The sequence below is a fragment of the Cariama cristata genome, unplaced genomic scaffold, assembly GCF_000690535.1.
Source record: "Cariama cristata isolate BGI_N322 unplaced genomic scaffold, ASM69053v1 scaffold36996, whole genome shotgun sequence".
Taxonomy (NCBI): domain Eukaryota; kingdom Metazoa; phylum Chordata; class Aves; order Cariamiformes; family Cariamidae; genus Cariama; species Cariama cristata.
In genome coordinates, this window is record NW_009623346.1 from 51,558 (window position 1) to 68,385 (window position 16,828).

At 38.2% G+C, this 16,828-nt stretch overlaps 1 protein-coding gene across 1 annotated transcript; it reads right to left on the reverse strand.

Annotated features, from left to right (window-relative positions):
• Nucleotides 1–209: 209 nt before the first annotated feature.
• Nucleotides 210–16,352, reverse strand: CENPI (centromere protein I). The gene is made up of 20 exons (XM_009702696.1): nt 16,024–16,352; nt 15,595–15,732; nt 14,531–14,649; nt 13,272–13,379; nt 11,979–12,027; nt 11,623–11,669; nt 10,841–10,930; nt 9,262–9,390; nt 8,836–9,000; nt 8,457–8,577; nt 8,160–8,251; nt 7,708–7,825; nt 7,545–7,609; nt 6,952–7,049; nt 6,388–6,523; nt 4,457–4,581; nt 3,303–3,351; nt 2,920–3,153; nt 1,165–1,206; nt 210–335 (listed from the first exon to the last, which is right to left on the reverse strand). Exons 1-20 carry the CDS (start codon nt 16,220–16,222, stop codon nt 210–212), a joined length of 2,250 nt encoding a protein of 749 aa, XP_009700998.1. The 5' UTR covers nt 16,223–16,352.
• Nucleotides 16,353–16,828: the final 476 nt, after the last annotated feature.

The following is a 16,828-nucleotide window of genomic DNA, read 5'->3' on the forward strand; positions in this document are numbered from 1 at the left end:
ATGGTGTTCGGTGTTAGTGAACCAAGCCAGCCTAAGCACTCCTTCCGTGTCTTCACTTTCCTAAAACAGATGTCAGTACAAAAAATGCAGACAAGGGTGATTGCTCTGTTTCTTTCCTCTGAGGAAGGAAAAATTAGTGACACAGTCCATTATATTCTGATTTCCTGTTCCAGATGACAAAAAGGCTCCAGTGACTCCCAGGGTCACATTTACACATTCCCTGCTTTACTCTGAGAGGCCTGGGAAACACGATTGATGCTGCTTTCAATAAAGACCTTCAGGCCCTTTAAACCTTGTGCATAGAGATATTCCAGATACCAGTTCCACTTCTTTCCCTGTAAAAACAGAAAGAATAGTGAGGTGTGCAGGACACAGCTTTGTATCTTTCTTACACCAGCGTGAAAAGGTCTGCAAATATCACCTTCCACAGTTTGACAACATCCATCCTAGTCTGTAAATACCCACAGGTATACAGGGTCATGTCCTGTTCCCAAATGCCCAAAACTTTCATTTATGCATTACACATTCTTAGCTTGAACATGACAAATCATGACCTTTTTTTAATACTGAAGATTTTTATAAATCCCAGTTCTAAAAAGAGCAAAGTCTATTGGATCAACGGTGACGATGTCAGGAACCAAATGAACTTGGATATTAAAGCCTTACTTCCATCACCAATGGTGATTCCTACTGAGCAGGTTTGAAGTACACCATGATGCAGGAAAGGAAACAAACTGCCACTGTACTTGCTCAGTGGAGGATCCCTGTTCAAAGCTACAACAAAGCTACGCATCCATATCAGAAATTTCATATTAAGTTCATTGATAATAGAAATTCTGCTTCAAGGACACCAAAACCATAACTTTTTCTGCAGTTTGCAGACAATAATGAACAGCCTTGTCCTGATACTCCACTGACTCATGGAAGAAATATATAAAAATCTCAGACCACTACCCACAGATGGCTAGATAGATAACTTCTCAGATGTTGATGTCTTCATGTTTGGCCCTGTTAAGAGACCAAACTAAAGTGTACAGCTGGAAGTTTCCCCTTTTAAAATTTATATAGGGCATTTGTGGAATTAGTGAATATTATCACCTCATCCTCTTCAACATAGTTGCTGAAAATTGCCTGTTTTCACTTCACTAAAACATGAAATCTTACCTTAATTAAATTGAAGTTGAAGGTGGTATCATGTGGACAAGCCTTAAGAAGAGGGAATAAAAACAGTATCAAGTCAGATAAAAAGTATGTCCAGAGTTGCTGGGCCTCTGCTTAGTCCCCTCCTAAATCAGAAATTGGAGGTGTGCAAAGAAATTCAGAGATTTTTAATCATGATCATGCTTCAGAATGGACTTCCAGCCTCATACTGTGTCCACAAGCGGCAAGGTAATGTGAAGACCCTCTTGCCCTGTGCTGCAGCATTACTGGATACCAACAGAGAATATTTATAGGTATCTTTAACCACTGCCTCTCTACAGTGTAAAAGCTACCCCTTCAAAACATTAGATGGATAATTTCCAGCAATGAGAAAGAGCAAGAGGATAGAACCTACTGACATTTAGATTACTGCTTGTGTTCTCCGAGTGTTCTGCAGAGCAGTGCCCTCTGGTGCTCAGCACTGAAGTGTTTAAGAAAAGATGGCACTGCAGCTAAGTATTTTTTCCTAAGACACATCCATGACAGCAGCTAAGCAAAATCTCTTTCTTGGTTCTGCAGTAGAAAGAATGCAAAACTTCTCCATCAGAAGGTTTTGGTTTGGTTTTTGGTTTGTTTTGGGGGTTTCTGTGGGGTTTTGTTTGTTTGTTTTTTGTGGTGGTGGTTTTGGTTGGTTGGGTGGGTGAGGGTTTTGTTTGGGTGTTTTTTGGGGGTTTTTTGTTGTTGTTGGGGTTTTTTTGATTTTTGTTTTGTTTTTACACTTACAAAAGCTACAGAGAAGAATCAGGAAGCCTCAGAATGGAAAGGATCTAGACAAAGAGATGAAAATCTAATCCTGCTGCAACAGGAGAAAGACCAAGGAAAACAAGTTGTATATAACAAAAATAAAATAGCCTCCTCTGGCAAAGACAAAACTTGTGTTTAATCAGCAGTAAGAGACAAACTACCTAGATTCAGGACACTGAGTATATAAACGAAGGCAAATTTGTGAAGTGTTCCTAACCAGCATTCTTTGCTTCAACTTTAACCTCAGGTTTCCCTTGCTTCATTCCAGGAGCCACACCTATGCACAGCTTCAGTCTGCCAGCATTCCTCACAACAAAATGGCATCTTTGTGCACCCCTTGGATTAGCGTACAAAACCTGATTTCTCAGAGCAGCATGCACGTCTTGGAACAACAACAGCTCTGGCAAGCTGCTCCCTCCACTATTCAGTAGCTGCATTGAACACGATGGCACTCAGAATTCCAGGTAACTACTAGCAGAACTCATATCAGACAACAGAAAACAGCACCACATTATCTTACTTTCTTTTTTAATAAGCCATTATCAAAAGCTACTGCAAGAGCCAGAAAGCACTGCAAAAAAGTTCTACCATGCACACCTGTATACAATTTAACTATGTATTTCTTGACTTTCTGGAATTTAAATGTTTAATGTTTAGGTCACACTCCATATTTTGTGGGGCAGGATTGGGAAGGTTTTACTGAATTAGTAATTTATTTTGTTATTTAGCTATTTTAGTTCTATCCTCAAAATGATCATAAGCACAAATTCACATCTAAAACTGTTACATTCAGGCTTTCATACCATGCAAACACAGACTATTCAAATTGTGCCACTGATCCGACAAACACAGAATGCCATACCAGCTTTTGAAAGTTCAGTTGACTCTACAAATCAGTCAGTACACTTCAAGAGAAACTGTCAAGACAGAACATCTGGTCCTACCAAAGGCCCAAATATTCGCCTACACCATTACCTGCTGCAGGAAGAGGACAGCATAGCCCATCATGGCTGGGTGGTAGACAATGTTAAGGCTGGTTTTGAACTCCTGCACTGTGGTTTTCTTCAGCAGTTCATCATCCATACGAAGACCTTGAGGATGACTATCCTTCTGGAATACACTGGATGTCCACAGACAACCCACCATAGCTATTATGTACTGGTTGTACTCTTGGTATGTCTGGCTACTGAACTTGAATTGCAGTATTTTCTGAGGGACAAGAAAACAAATCAATAAATAGCATCCTCAAAGCAGTTGTGTGCTCCCTCCAGTCCTTAAAAGAATGCCATCAGTACACCTCCCCTCCATTCAAGCCAATTCCTTGCTAAGGTCACACATAGCAGATTTGTCCACAGTACCTTTTTACTCAGCTCATTTTCTTTTGCAGCCACCAAGTTGGTTCGATACCTTAAAAAACAGACAAAAGAGAAAGTTAGGGGCCTGTAAATGTTTACTATTTACCAGTGTTAAAAAAAGCTGGAGATGGATGAATATTCCTTCTGGAATATGTATTAAGAAAATTTGTTTCCTCCATGACAGAGATCAAACTTTACTAGTAAGAGAGACATGAAAAAAAGAATTCAAAGGGACTTTATCACTTGGCATAGACCCACCCTTTCCAGGCAGAGAAGGGAGACATCTGATAATATTCATCTCTTAAATGATTAAGATATGACCAGTTTGCCTGGGACAGTCACCTCATAAAGGCAATATGCAAGAATTGACATACAGCCTTAAAATCAGCAGAAAAATGCAGTATACTTTTAAGAAGGGAGACTTTCATTCACTAAGCAGAGAAACAGAAGCCACTGGAAGTAATGCAACTTGACAGTTGTTCTATATAATAAGCACTAGCTCCTCTTATTTCCCAGAGACCATCCTGTCATGTTAATTACCCTGCAGACTCCTTAGAGAAAAAGCCACATGGAGAGCCCTGCGCCAGCTGTCAGCAATTGGCTACTCTTCTTCTCAGATGCAGCCACTGGAACTAATAAGGCCAAGAACAGCAGCCATGTTGGTGGATCCTGCAGAGAGCTGAACAGTGCTGTCCTTGGACCTGCGGGCACCACAAGGCAGTCCCAAATTCCCACAGAGTTTGGAGGTGGCAGAAGTGCTTCCTACTCAGCACGTTAGAGAATTTGTAAGAAAAAGCTCAAGTCTAGCGGTCAAAGTACAGGAATGAGAAGTTGTATAGTTCACTACTAGTGATTCCAGTTGGCTGATTAAGTTCTCTCAAAACAATATGGGAACTCTTTCCTTCACAAAGATATGGAAATAATACTAGGAAAGAGGTCAGAATCCTGCTACTTTGGATAACAGGCTGAAAAATAAAGAGAGTAGGAACTACAGCTATAAAATCCTTTATTGTGAAAGCTGGGCACAACTGGAACTTTCACTTTTGCCTTGCATGGTATGAAAAAGTAGATTTCAGATTTTACACCAAAGTAATTTCATTTCCAAAACAATGAAAGAGAAGACAAGGAGTCCCTACAGCCCACACCAGCTGTAGTACCTGTACATAATGTAGCAGAGCTGATTCAAGCTGACAGAATCCATGCTGAGAAGTGCTGGGTAGAAAACTCCAGGAGGAGGCATTATCAACAAAGGCAGATCGTACCTAAGATACACATCACACACCTGCAGGAATGAAGCAAATCCAGGCAGATTATTACTGCCATTAACAAAGCCCAAAGCATCTAAGAGCAAAAGAGAGCATGACACGGCATTCCAGTCAGCTCCATCAACTTCACCTAGGCGGGAAGGCCAGAGTGAAGCAATTCAATTTGTTTCCTTCTCAGTAAGAGACATATTCATCAGCTCATATCTCAGCCTCTGCTTCAACCATTTAGGTATACCATATGTTTTGACATGGTTACTTGCTGAGTCAAATTTACCCAGATGCCTGTAAAAAAGCCGCAGCCATTTTATTCTGATCTTTTAGATCATTCTGACATACATAGCTGGGATTGCGCTAGACCTGACCTTGTTCCTAGTTTGGTTTGCTGATACCAGTAAGCCAAACAGACCATACATCTCTTCCAACTGGGAAATTAAGTCTTTCTGTGTGACCGTGCTGGAATTGCATGAACACACAATAAAACTTTAAGAAAAAATGAGATGGCCATAAAACATGGATTTATTATCAGACTCATGTTTAAGGTTGAGTTTCAAGCAAAAAAAAGACATTTTAAAATTTCTGCAGATTTAACAACATCTTCAGCTATAATGACAGTCTGAAAGTACGGATAAATAATTGAAAGCAGTATTGCTGTAACTTAACATATTACTGTCCTCTGTAGCTTACCCACAGTAACTATTCCCAAAGGTATGCTCTTCAGGAAGGTATGCATCATTCTTGGAAGAGCAGTGGTCTAAGAATACGTCTATCTAGTTACTACAACTCAGACCATAAACAATTAAGCTGTGGCTGCCTGTCACCCTGAAGATGGACACTTTTTACATTTTGTTAAATTAGGCACAACAATCGTTTCAGGACTCCTTCCCCTAATCTCATAACAGACTTCTCACTAAAGGTTGTTTGCCAGACCTTCACCTTTCCTCTTGCACTCAGTACAGCTATATCATGTAAGGTATGGGCAGGTATTTGTATGTAACTGAATTGCTGGTATTTTCAGAAATCTAGACTCTTTACTTAATATCTCAGCTGCATGATTATAGAAATCTCTAGAGTTCTGAATACATAAGCAAAATGTCAAGAAAAAATTCAAATCCTAGTTGTCTGCTGGAACACCAATAGTCATATATCAAAGGGTACATGATTCTCTGTATATTCCCATAAAATGAGCATTTACTTATTTTAAACACATCGCCTTATGCAAAAATTGTTGCCAATTAGTTTTGTCCATTTTTAATGGACATTTTAGTTACAAGTAGATCCCAGAACTATCTGTTTTTTTCTCAACTCTTCACAATTTTATCCAAATTGTAGAGGCAACAACAGCATGGCTACAGTTCACATGGCAGTAAGCACATCTACAGAGAGGACATGAGGAAGATAGAAAATAGGCTTAAGCCTATTTGATGCTGCTTAGCTTGTCTACGAGACAAACTGTGGAAAAAAACTTCATTTTTTAAGGTAACATTTAAGGAAAAAATCAGGATATGTTGTTTGAAGTTGAACTGAACATTACTCTCTTCTATAAATTACATTAAAAAAGCATGTTATGCCATATTGTTACTTCCCCTTCCACAGTTCACCTCTGACTTAAGAGCAACAACATTCTAGCAGCGTATTTAGTTCTGCCTATGGATGCAACAGCAGCAGCTATCCTGTAGATCTACTAAGTATTTGGAACATTCTTGAATTTAATCAGAAAGTTCTGTAAACTATAATGAGAAGGGTGTTTTCAAGCTCTAGCTTAAAAAATGCAAACAGCCTTAGAGTATTTGGATTTTGAAAACCAAAATAAATGGGATACATACAGTCTCATAGAAATCCAGGATGAAGTACAGCAAGAAAGTAGGATTGTTTTCCAAACGCAATGCAACAGTAGAGATCCATCCAACAAAGTGGATCAGTTCAGACACCACGTTCACTAGTTCAGAAAAGGTGGTATTCCTGCAGCAATGACATGACACAACATTCGTATATACTGCTCTTTGCAAATAGTAAAAAGGAAAAGTGGTAAAAAAAAATAATTGAAGTTTATCCTTATGCCCGAACCAAGCATTCAGCATCATGTATTTGTTCTTCTATATACCCAGTAACATATTGTTACCAACATTATTACAAACATGACCCAGCTGTCAGCGTTACAAGGATTTTGACTTCTGGACACTTCAATTTTCAGTGTCAATAAAAATACTTTTAAAGAAAGAGAAAGAACAGGATTGACAAGGTAGCTTACAATATAGCAGAAACATTACAACTTTATTAACCTTCTAGTCAGTCTTTATGCTAGGTAATAGGGCTAGAATATATATATAAAAATATACTAGTGAATAATGCACAGAATGCTGCATTGCCTTTATTTCAGACACACTTACAAAGAATGGACTTGAGAGTCAGACTCTGAATCCAGATGAATCACATGCCAATTTAACCAGTTCTGCAACAGCTCTTTCAGGCTCTCAAGGACACTGCACTGAAGGAGGCAAAAAGAAAAAAGGTTGATAACAATTTACATAAGTGAATAATACTAAACAAAAAATGCCACGAGAATCGACATATACAAGGAAAGATATCCAGAGTTTCTCAGGACCACAAAAAGCAGTGAGATAATTGCATGTCCCCTTGAACTGAATGTATGTATTACATAGCTTTTCCTGGAGAACGCAAGTTTCAAATACTGAGTTAAAACTGTAATAAAACCAACCAACTACTGTCTTGTGTAGTATCAGTTCTTTTTATTTCCAGTGCCCCAGTTTAATTCCAGTCAAAAAAGAAAATATCTTAAGGCATTCAGATTCCTAAAAGAAGTTACAATATAAATATATATTTTATCCTCATTTGGGCACAGACTTCCCCAAATGCCACAGACTCAGAGTGCTTTCTTAGAGTCCCTCAGACTGCCACACCTGACAAGTGCAGATAGCAATATCAATTAGAAGTAAATAGCCACTGTACTCACTTAAATTACCTTAAAGTAAAGGGACGATGTGAAAAAGAGCTGTGCCAGGGGATCATAGAGATGTGATTTTGCTTCTGAAACAAATGAGAAAGCAGTATGATATCTGTGCATAAATTTTATCCCCCAAGATCAGACACTGTCCAGCCTCACCCAAAGGATCTGCAACACATACCAGAGAAGCTGCTGAGGGGGATCCAACTCACAAGTTTGAGAATTTGTGATCGGCAGCAGAAGCCATCCCAGAGAGGAAGGCTCTTATACAGGAACTCTTCACAGGAAGAAAATCCCTCCTACAAAGCAGAAGATGACCATACAAAAACTCATCTCATATTGCTGTACCTTGCCATTCTCACTTCACCCTGGAGAAAGAAAGAGGCTTACACCTCCTTCCTGCCATACAACTCACCAGGACATCCAAATTATCATTCTCAATATCATTCTCAATTTATCTTTCCTGCAGAAAACAACGCCATCTCCAGAATATTGATTTGCTATAAGAATATGTATTTTTATTACTTGAGACACTGTCACTTCTCAGACATACTACAGGAAACAGGTAAGTCCCAAAAGTACTTTAAGGGAAGACTTCATGAAACCCTTAGCTTCCACAAAACAGGCACTTACCTGCAAGAAACACTCTGTCTTGTAGATAGTTTCCAGGAAGTCCTTGAATTCTTCTTCATCTCGGTTATTATCAGCCACACACCACGTGCATTCTAAACAGGAGAGAATACTGCATTTGAACATGAGCACAGCAAGAATAAGCACAATCAGAAACAAAATTCAGTTCTACTCCAGTAGTTGTTATAACGCTATCTGATTATCGCTATAAATCTGAATAGCAAAGTACCATTATTGAAAGGTGAAAAGCCTCAGACATCCTTTACCTTCCTACCATGCAAGGTAATACCAAGTTCCCACCTTCCTGAAGAGTCTGGCCCATCCAATAGTAGAGCCTCAGGTAAACAGATTCATCTTTGCTGCAGTTCAGGTAGTGAAGCAATAAAGGGTTTGTTAGCACTGAACCCATCTGGGAAGGAAACTGCAAGAGAAATCAAGAAAAGTTATTCAGTATTTACTTCAGCAATTTGCCAGAGAATCTCATTCTATCGGAGTTGGCCAATCCTTTTACTGTCAACAAGACCATCTCCAGGACTCATTCATCACCCTCAGGTAGGACTAGATGCTCTGTTAGAACTAGGTAGCCTACACACTATTCACATATAAACAGGACAGAGAGAAATATCCTTTGATCTCTCAAAACATTCAGTGAGCTTACCAAGACCTTCCTGAAACTCACCTCTAGATGGTGGATATTTTGTAGGAGCTGAGAAAAGGTCTGCAGCTGCTCCACTGGAAAGGGTTCACTTATACTGTACAAATGAACACGGTTCTTTTCCCTGCTCTCTTCTAATTTTTTTCTGTTTGCACTGCTTGCAGGTATAATCAACTGGGTATTCCATTTCTGTAGAAAAGAAACACAAATGAAGAGCAGTGACTCAGTTTCCAGCGCAATTAAGTGCACTTGTGACCAGTGTTCCCGTAAAGACCCTGTCTTGCCAAAAAGGTATCCAGGCTTTCATTATAACGGGAATGCTGCATTTCTATATAGCTACTCCACCCTTCCCAGTGCTGAAATAAAGCCTGACTCCCATTATTTGCGAATATCCATAATGAAAACAGCTGCTTGGCACCTTCTAGGGTCTACCTTAGGCCCATAACTTACCCTTTTTCGTGACCGAGGTTGAGCTGTGCCTAAAAACAGTGGCTGGGACACTGGAGAGTTGTTCTGGTTTCTACGCCTTACTGCATTGATTGCTGCTTTCCATGGGCCCTCTGAATTCTTGAAGTAAGTCTGAAAACATAAATCAGATATCTATGCAAGAAGTCAAACTAAGACAAAGCAACAGAAAGATCAGTTTCTACGCTGATAAACATCACAATGATGTACATACACTCAACTCTGCTTGACAGACCCAAGAAGCTAGGTTTTCACAGCACAGAACTCTCATCATTCCTTAGTTTCATTACCTTTTGACTATAGTTCAACAGTTATGCTTTTATTTCCTTCTGAAACGATGTCCCCTTTCTCAGGAAAGATCCAACACTTCTGATTTATAATTCTCATTCAGATCAATCAAATTAATAAAGTAAATCTCAAGTATATATTAAAATAAGACGTGATCAAGGTATGCTTCTGCCAGTTACTAAGAAAGCTTCCTGAATTCAGCATCAGTGATATCCACCAAACAGAACAATTCAATGAGGAGTCAAATTCTCAAATTAATGTAGATAACACAGCTAAAAAGAAAACTGGAAAAGTGAACCCAACACCTTTTCTGCACAAAACTTATTTTTTGTCACTTCAATTGCAATCAGTCTTTAAAACCTAATCAAGTGCCAATCATAAAAGTATTCAAGATTGGTTTGGGCCTAGGTAATCAAGCTTTTATTATACAAGTGTGTTCATAAAAACAGTTGAAGATGTATCTGGGTTTTAGTTGCTAGTTATTGACTTCACTTCTGTGCATGACAAAAAGTGTAAATTTTCAAACAGATGACTGTGCAGCACAATGCTAACTACAAATTTATAGAGCAATGTACGTACATAAGTAGACTGAAATAAATTTTCTTTTATAGAAACACAACTTGCCAACTTATAAGTTAAATGTCTCTAAAAAAAACCCCTAAGTCTATCCCATTGAAGTACGAAAAGAAAATTTGTTGCAGAATTTAGGTCTCACCTACTGCTATTTTCTGTTATATATTCAGTTTCTGCTACATATATTCTACTTGGTCAAAGGGTTAAGCCTCTCTAAAAGCAGAGTCATATTTTGCTGTTACCTTGAGGCTCTGACAAATCAGCTTATCACATTTTTTCCCCACTTTTTTTCTCTTTCCCACAACTTAGACTTTCCAAGTGGGAAGTTACTTACTGACTTCCACTGTTACTTGTACTTGAGAAAGTCAGCAATTTGAACAATGCCTTATACAAATAACACAGTATGTTTCCTGAAGAATTTAACATTGTGTGAAACAAGTCAAAACCAGCAAGACCACCAAAAGGATTAAAATAATCCTCCTAAGGATAAAGGTAGATGCCGTTCCATTCCAAATCATCTCATTGTACTGAAGAGGAAACAAAACACAATGCAAGGAATCCGCATCTAAACCTGATTTTACTCAGTGAAAAGAGGAAATAGAATTAATCTTCACCACTAAATCATGCTGTAGGTTAAATGAAAAGCTCGGTACAAATACTGTTGTAAGTACTGGTTCCAAACAGATTAAATCTAATTCCTTACCTTCATTTTCCCAGGAAGGGTTATGGTCACCAGCTCAGGACAGAATAGTTTGTAAAGTGATAGTAGAGCCTGCAGATGAGATTGCATTCCCTGTCAAATAGCAGAACAAGAGGAAAAACATGTGGGGTATGTTTTTAATATAGAAACTGAATACTGTATTCTAGAAAGAAAAAAACCCCTGTGATTACTAAAGGCTTTCTAAAGCTACTTGTCAGTAAGTAACCATAGATGAACAACTGAAAATGAAAGGAAGTACAGAAACTGTCAAAGAAATACCATGGGAAGGGGATTTAAGAAGGAACTTTCTGTAGTCATAACTCTAATAAAAAGGAATTTAACAATCAAAACTATGAAAAATACAGCCTTCTGCTGCCTAAATGCTCCAAAAACATATTATAGCTATGTTTTTTTCTTACAAAAAAGGAAGCAAGTTCCTCTACAAGCTTATATTTTTCAGTCATTTTTGATACCACTTGAAAAAGGAAGATGAATAGAAAATTAAAGATGGTAATAGATAAATGAAGCTGCCCCTTGCTTCCGAGATTTTACCCCACCTAGCCATAAAATGTATAGCTTTGTGCACATCATTGCATGTGCTCACAAAACACAAGTGAAAATTAGGGACGCACATGCAAGATAGACAAGCCCTGATGCTACAAAGGCTACAAGTCTAACCCAGTCCTGAGACACTAGCCACTCTTCTTCATCCTGGAAGAACATTAGTCTTACAAACTGCGTTATTAATCACAGTTCAAACTCTACAAGATTTGAAATAAACTCACCACTTTTGCTTGGAGGTCAAGCAGTCTCCTAATCCGAAAAGGCTTGACTGGAAATACAATTAAGAACATAACGGATTTAAAAACCACTATCAGACACTTCAGCAAAAACGCAATTATCACTTTTATTATAGAAAGCCATGGCAAAGCAAGCAGAACGATATTTCTAGGCTAATAGACAGGTTTCCAATTCAGAAAGCATTACACAAATCAGGTTGAACTACCACTCATGATTCCTTACCTTAAAAGCAATGTATTTGTTAGTCACTGTATTAGCTCTATTGGAAGAAAAGGCAGCGGCCAGCAAACAGAATAAGAAACAAAATGGTATTCCACTTCATACAACTGGGCAGACTCACCATTTTCTTTCCTGGTCAGCAGGTAGAGCAGGTGGCAGACATAGGGGCACTGCAAAGAAAAGGCAGCAATGAACTATCCTGCTGGTTCAGACTGCTAACCAGGATATATTAAAAGCAATATACAGCCTTCACAAGCTAGTATAGTTTCATTCAGTTGGCTGTCTCAAGTCATCACTGCATCCCCATTGGGGCAGAGCATACCTTACTTCCCTTAGGAAGCAGCATGTTTTTCACATGTCAATTTTATTTAGAAACATTATCTGCACTATGAGCAGTCCCTATAGTAATCAAGCTATTCATTGAGCTTGGATCTTGGTTTTTGGAACATGGTCTAGATATTTCAGAAGTCAGCAGTGAAAGTACAATTACATTTTCAAAAAGAAAGGCACCTTTGAATCAAAATAATTTACTAGATTTTCTAACTACAGTTGAGGCTGTAAGGGTCTTTAATTAGTTTCACACCAGTTCTGGTGCACTTTCCAATTGGTCCATCATGCCTGAAAATGCTATTTTAAACAGTAAAAACCTTAAATCCAGTTTTATGAAAAGATTATAACTAATGTTAACCTAAAAACATTAAAAACCTTGCAAGAAATAGAACTCAGAACTTTGGGAACTTTAAAAGTCTTAACCACAAAATATCCTAAAACTGAAAGAATATTAACAATGTCGTATCTTTCTAACATGATTGCCAAGATTATCTTAATATGAAGAGAATCAAAACACTTGAATATTCCAGCACCTGGATTTTACAGTTGTCATATAGCAGAAATCTCCTGATTGCTTGTTCTCATTTAAGCTACATTTCAAATCAATTAAGTAGAACACCATTTAGAGTTTCTCACCTTTAATAAACATTGTTCTAAAAGGTTGGGGGGTTTTTGCCCAAGGTATCCAAGTCAGTTTCTCCCCAGGAGTGGGAGACTTCACCTGCTGATGTCTGACATCAAAGGCAATCCCAGAGACTGCAGCATCATAGTTACTCTTGGGAATTTAGACAGAATATACTATCATTCTGTTTGTGATGCAGAATAGCAATTCTTGGAAACATGTTTAAAGAACTAGACCATAGTATTCCAACTAAAATAATCCTACAGTACTTCCTGGTTTCTGAATCTAAATTACCCAGCAATCTCAGAATTCAAAATAAAGAAAAATAAAATAAATTCCAGCCATCAGAAAATGGTCTCTAACCAACAGCTACTCCAGACTAATTCTAGCATTAATATGCATACTACTAATGAACATTTAAGTTTATTTTGTCAATTCCATATATTCTTCAGCTTTCCTTACCATCTTCTCATCTTGCAGGAAGGAAAAGAAGAAACCGTAGAGGGCATGAAGTTGTTCCTTGTGATCAATGAAGTCAAACACTGTGATCAGCCATCTTAAGAAAAGCACCTGCAGATAGGAACAAAGCCATATTACATCAAGTGATATGCAAAAGCAAGACAGACCAGTCACTAGCCAATTTAAGAGACACAATCATTAAAGATACATGCCACTCTCAAGGACAACCAGATAGCTACAGATGAAGAGTACAAGGATAATTCAGCTGTGGAAGAAAGACTGCCAAAAGCACCAACTTCCATATCAGAACGGAAAAAGCAACTCGGTTCTGAATATGTGCTAATGCTTAGATATGATCTGAGGGCCTCTCACTACAAGAAAGACATTGAGGTGCTGGAGTGTGTCCAAAGAAGAGGAGCAAAGCTGATGAACGGTGTAGAGCACAAGTCTTATGAGGAATGGCTGAAGGAGCTGGGGTTGTTTATCCTGCAGAAAAGGAGGCTGAGGGAAGACCTTATCGCTCTCTACAACTACCTGAAAGGAGATTGTAGTGAGGTGGGAGCCAGTCTCTCTTCCCAAATAAAAAGTGATAGGACAAGAGGAAACTGCCTCAAGTTGCACCAAGCGGAGGTTTAGATTGGATATAAGGAAAAATTTATTCACTGCAAGGGTTATCAAGCATTGGAACAGGCTGTCCAGGGAGGTGGTGGAGTCACCATCGCTGGAGATATTTAAAAGACATGTAGATGTGGTGCTTTGGACGTGGTTTAGTGGTGGACTTGGCAGTGTTAGGTTTACAGTTGGACTCTACGATCTTAAAAGTCTTTTCCAACCTAAATGATTCTATGATGTAAACCTTTGAGCAGACTACGTGAAGACCAAAATTAGTGTTTTGCTACCGTTAAGTGATGTTGCCACAGCCGAGGTACACAGAACCTAAGGGATACCTTGCTGAAGTTGGTGAAGAATGCCTCACATAGCTGAGGTCTTTCATAGAAATGTTGGTGGAAAAACCATTCCTAAGGAACTCAGAGATACAAGACAAGCAGGAACTGTGCAAATTTCCACTCACGCTTCAAAAGTGTTCCTCGGTCCCCACTGCCATTCCAGCAATGGGTGTCTCTGCCAGTCTTTCTAAATGACAGTATCTTATGTAAGGACCTTGTACATTAAAACCTCAGGATTTTTGCTTCCTGAAAATAATCTGTCCTCATCATTCCCATGCAGAAGCAATAAACTACTATAAACGTTTATTAAGTTACCTGGATGTTGCCTGAGCATTTGCCAACACAGAGCCAAGATACAGATGAAACCACAGAAGTTTCTGGTATTACTGAGGCTGGAACCAGGCTCTTCAGTAAACGAGTGTTCACCGTATCAGCTGGAAAACAAACAATTTAAAATAAGATGGTGCTCATGTACCAGGTTCTTTACTATGGTTTTGCAGCTTAGGTCAAAATTCCATCTGGGTAAGATTATTCAGAGCTTCATTGATTAAAGTAACAGTGCATAAGTATCTAGTAGGGACTCAACGATACCTCAAAAAATAGGAGAAATATTTCTTTCCAGCTTAAAGAAAGAAAATGGAATATCAAGTACTTTAGTACTGAAATAGCCTTTAGACTTTTAGCAAGACAACCAAAAGTAACACAAATTTCTGGTAATGTTAAACAACCAACTCCTTCAGCAAAAGAGTATATGACTTTCAGCCAAACATCAGCAGATTAGTGTTCTGGAGATAAACTAGTAATTTTAAATAAAGAAAAGCACTCAACTAATTGCATAATGGGGAAAGAATCCTGTGTGCTCCTCTTGGGCTGGTGGGAGGTGAAAGTTTAGGGGTTTTTTCATTCAGTTTCCAAGAAAGCAGCATGAGGGCTGCACTGACACTGCTGAATTGATTGTTAGGACAACATTTGAATTTTAGCAAGTTTCACTAACACAACTATGTCAATTTGTTCAATTATTTTGATCTTGGAGGAAAAGAAACCTACACAAACAGTTACAACAGGGAATAGACACAATGGTTGCTAAGGACACACTTTAAGTCTTTCAGAGACCTGCAATTACAAACAAAGGAAATAAGCTTTTCAAAAAATATTTGTAACAAGCCATAATATTTTTCTGGATATCACTCCCCTGTAGCAAGAACTGAGGTTATTTTTAGCATGAACTTTGAAATTACACTGAAGCATGCCAGAAAGATTAATTTTATGCTAAAGTACCTAACAATACAGTCACCATAAACACATTATCTCAAGCAGGTTTGATTAGAGGGGAAAGAGACATTCACAGAAGACACACTAGCAGCATATAAACATTTTACCAAGTCTGCCACTGAGTGCTACATTTAGCAATATATCAAATCCTTCAGGGGGTAATCCTCTTTGCAGGCCAATGCTTTCCACGGTAGCCAAGTGTTTCTGCAGAACATTGTTCTTTTTCAGTGAAACACGGTCTTGAACTAGGGAAAAAGGAAAAAAGATGACAAATACAAGGATGAAACAACTTCTGAACTGAAAATGAACTATTTTAAACTACTCTGAACTGTCCCTACATATATTCCTTTTTGTTGGGTTCTTTACATAGTAACAGAAATGGGAAAACCTTTTAAGACATTAAAGAAATACTGCAAAGCTCAGGCATTAAACAGGGAAAATAGCAGGTAAAATTAGATTTTTTTTTAATTATTATTATTAATAATTTAGTTATTATATTTCCAAACCTAGATAGCTAAACTTAAAGCTGCTCTTACTTTTCTCAAAGTAGCTCAAAGCTTGCTCAAGGGAGTCTTGCATGCTGTCATTTTTCCGATCATTAGGAGATTGATGATTCTGGACACTTTTTTCATGGTCTGTTCTCACTCCTTTTCGCCATGCAGAGAGATCAGTTTGATTTTTATGGTGAACTTGCAGAGACTGCTTTGGGGTCTTAGAACTCTGTCTTCGCTGCATGTTTTCAGACTCCCAGCTGAGACTGGAGAATTTTACTCATTTGTCATGTGGGTTCCAATCCTCCATTACAAAGAGGCAAGAAAATAGATCAACCTCCAACAGCTGAAGAACATCAGAGAACCGGTTCCCTGCAAGAAAAGAAAAATTTATTTTCCTGACAAACATTTTAGAGGGATCCTGCATAATGTAACCAAGTAACTTCAGAGGAAATCATGTAGAGCCACCTGCCCCCAAGGAGATCAGAGAATATACTCAGGAGATGCACAGACAACAGTGTATCAAAACTCCATTATTTCTTTCATTCAAAAAGGGAAGAAAAAATTCACAAGTAAAAATTAACACGAGCTCCTTTCAATTTAAAAATTATCTGATAAAATTTTATTTAGTATTTTGATCCCAAAATTAAAGTAACCAGAAAGCTAGCAAAACACCATCAACAATTTTCTTCTGAGTTTATTTTGTGCGTTATCAGTTTCATTACTTGTATTGTGTGTGCCAATGTAATCAGTCAACAGGTCACGATTTCCTGCAAGGTAATGTACAGATTTTAGAGGATCATAACAACATTTATCTTCCTATTTTACAAAAATTAGATTGTTCTGCAGC

What these genes read in the sequence shown, in the direction of transcription:
- CENPI (XM_009702696.1), bottom strand. Translation starts at nt 16,222, where the DNA reads ATGCAGCGAAGACAGAGTTCTAAGACCCCAAAGCAGTCTCTGCAAGTT. An exon ending in TTTGAGCTACTTTGAGAAAA is followed by an intron (nt 15,733 to 16,023) that starts GTAAGAGCAGCT and finishes CTTTTTCCCTAG; the next exon opens with TTCAAGACCGTGTTTCACTG. An exon ending in CTGTCCTCTTCCTGCAGCAG is followed by an intron (nt 1,207 to 2,919) that starts GTAATGGTGTAG and finishes CCTCTTCTTAAG; the next exon opens with GCTTGTCCACATGATACCAC.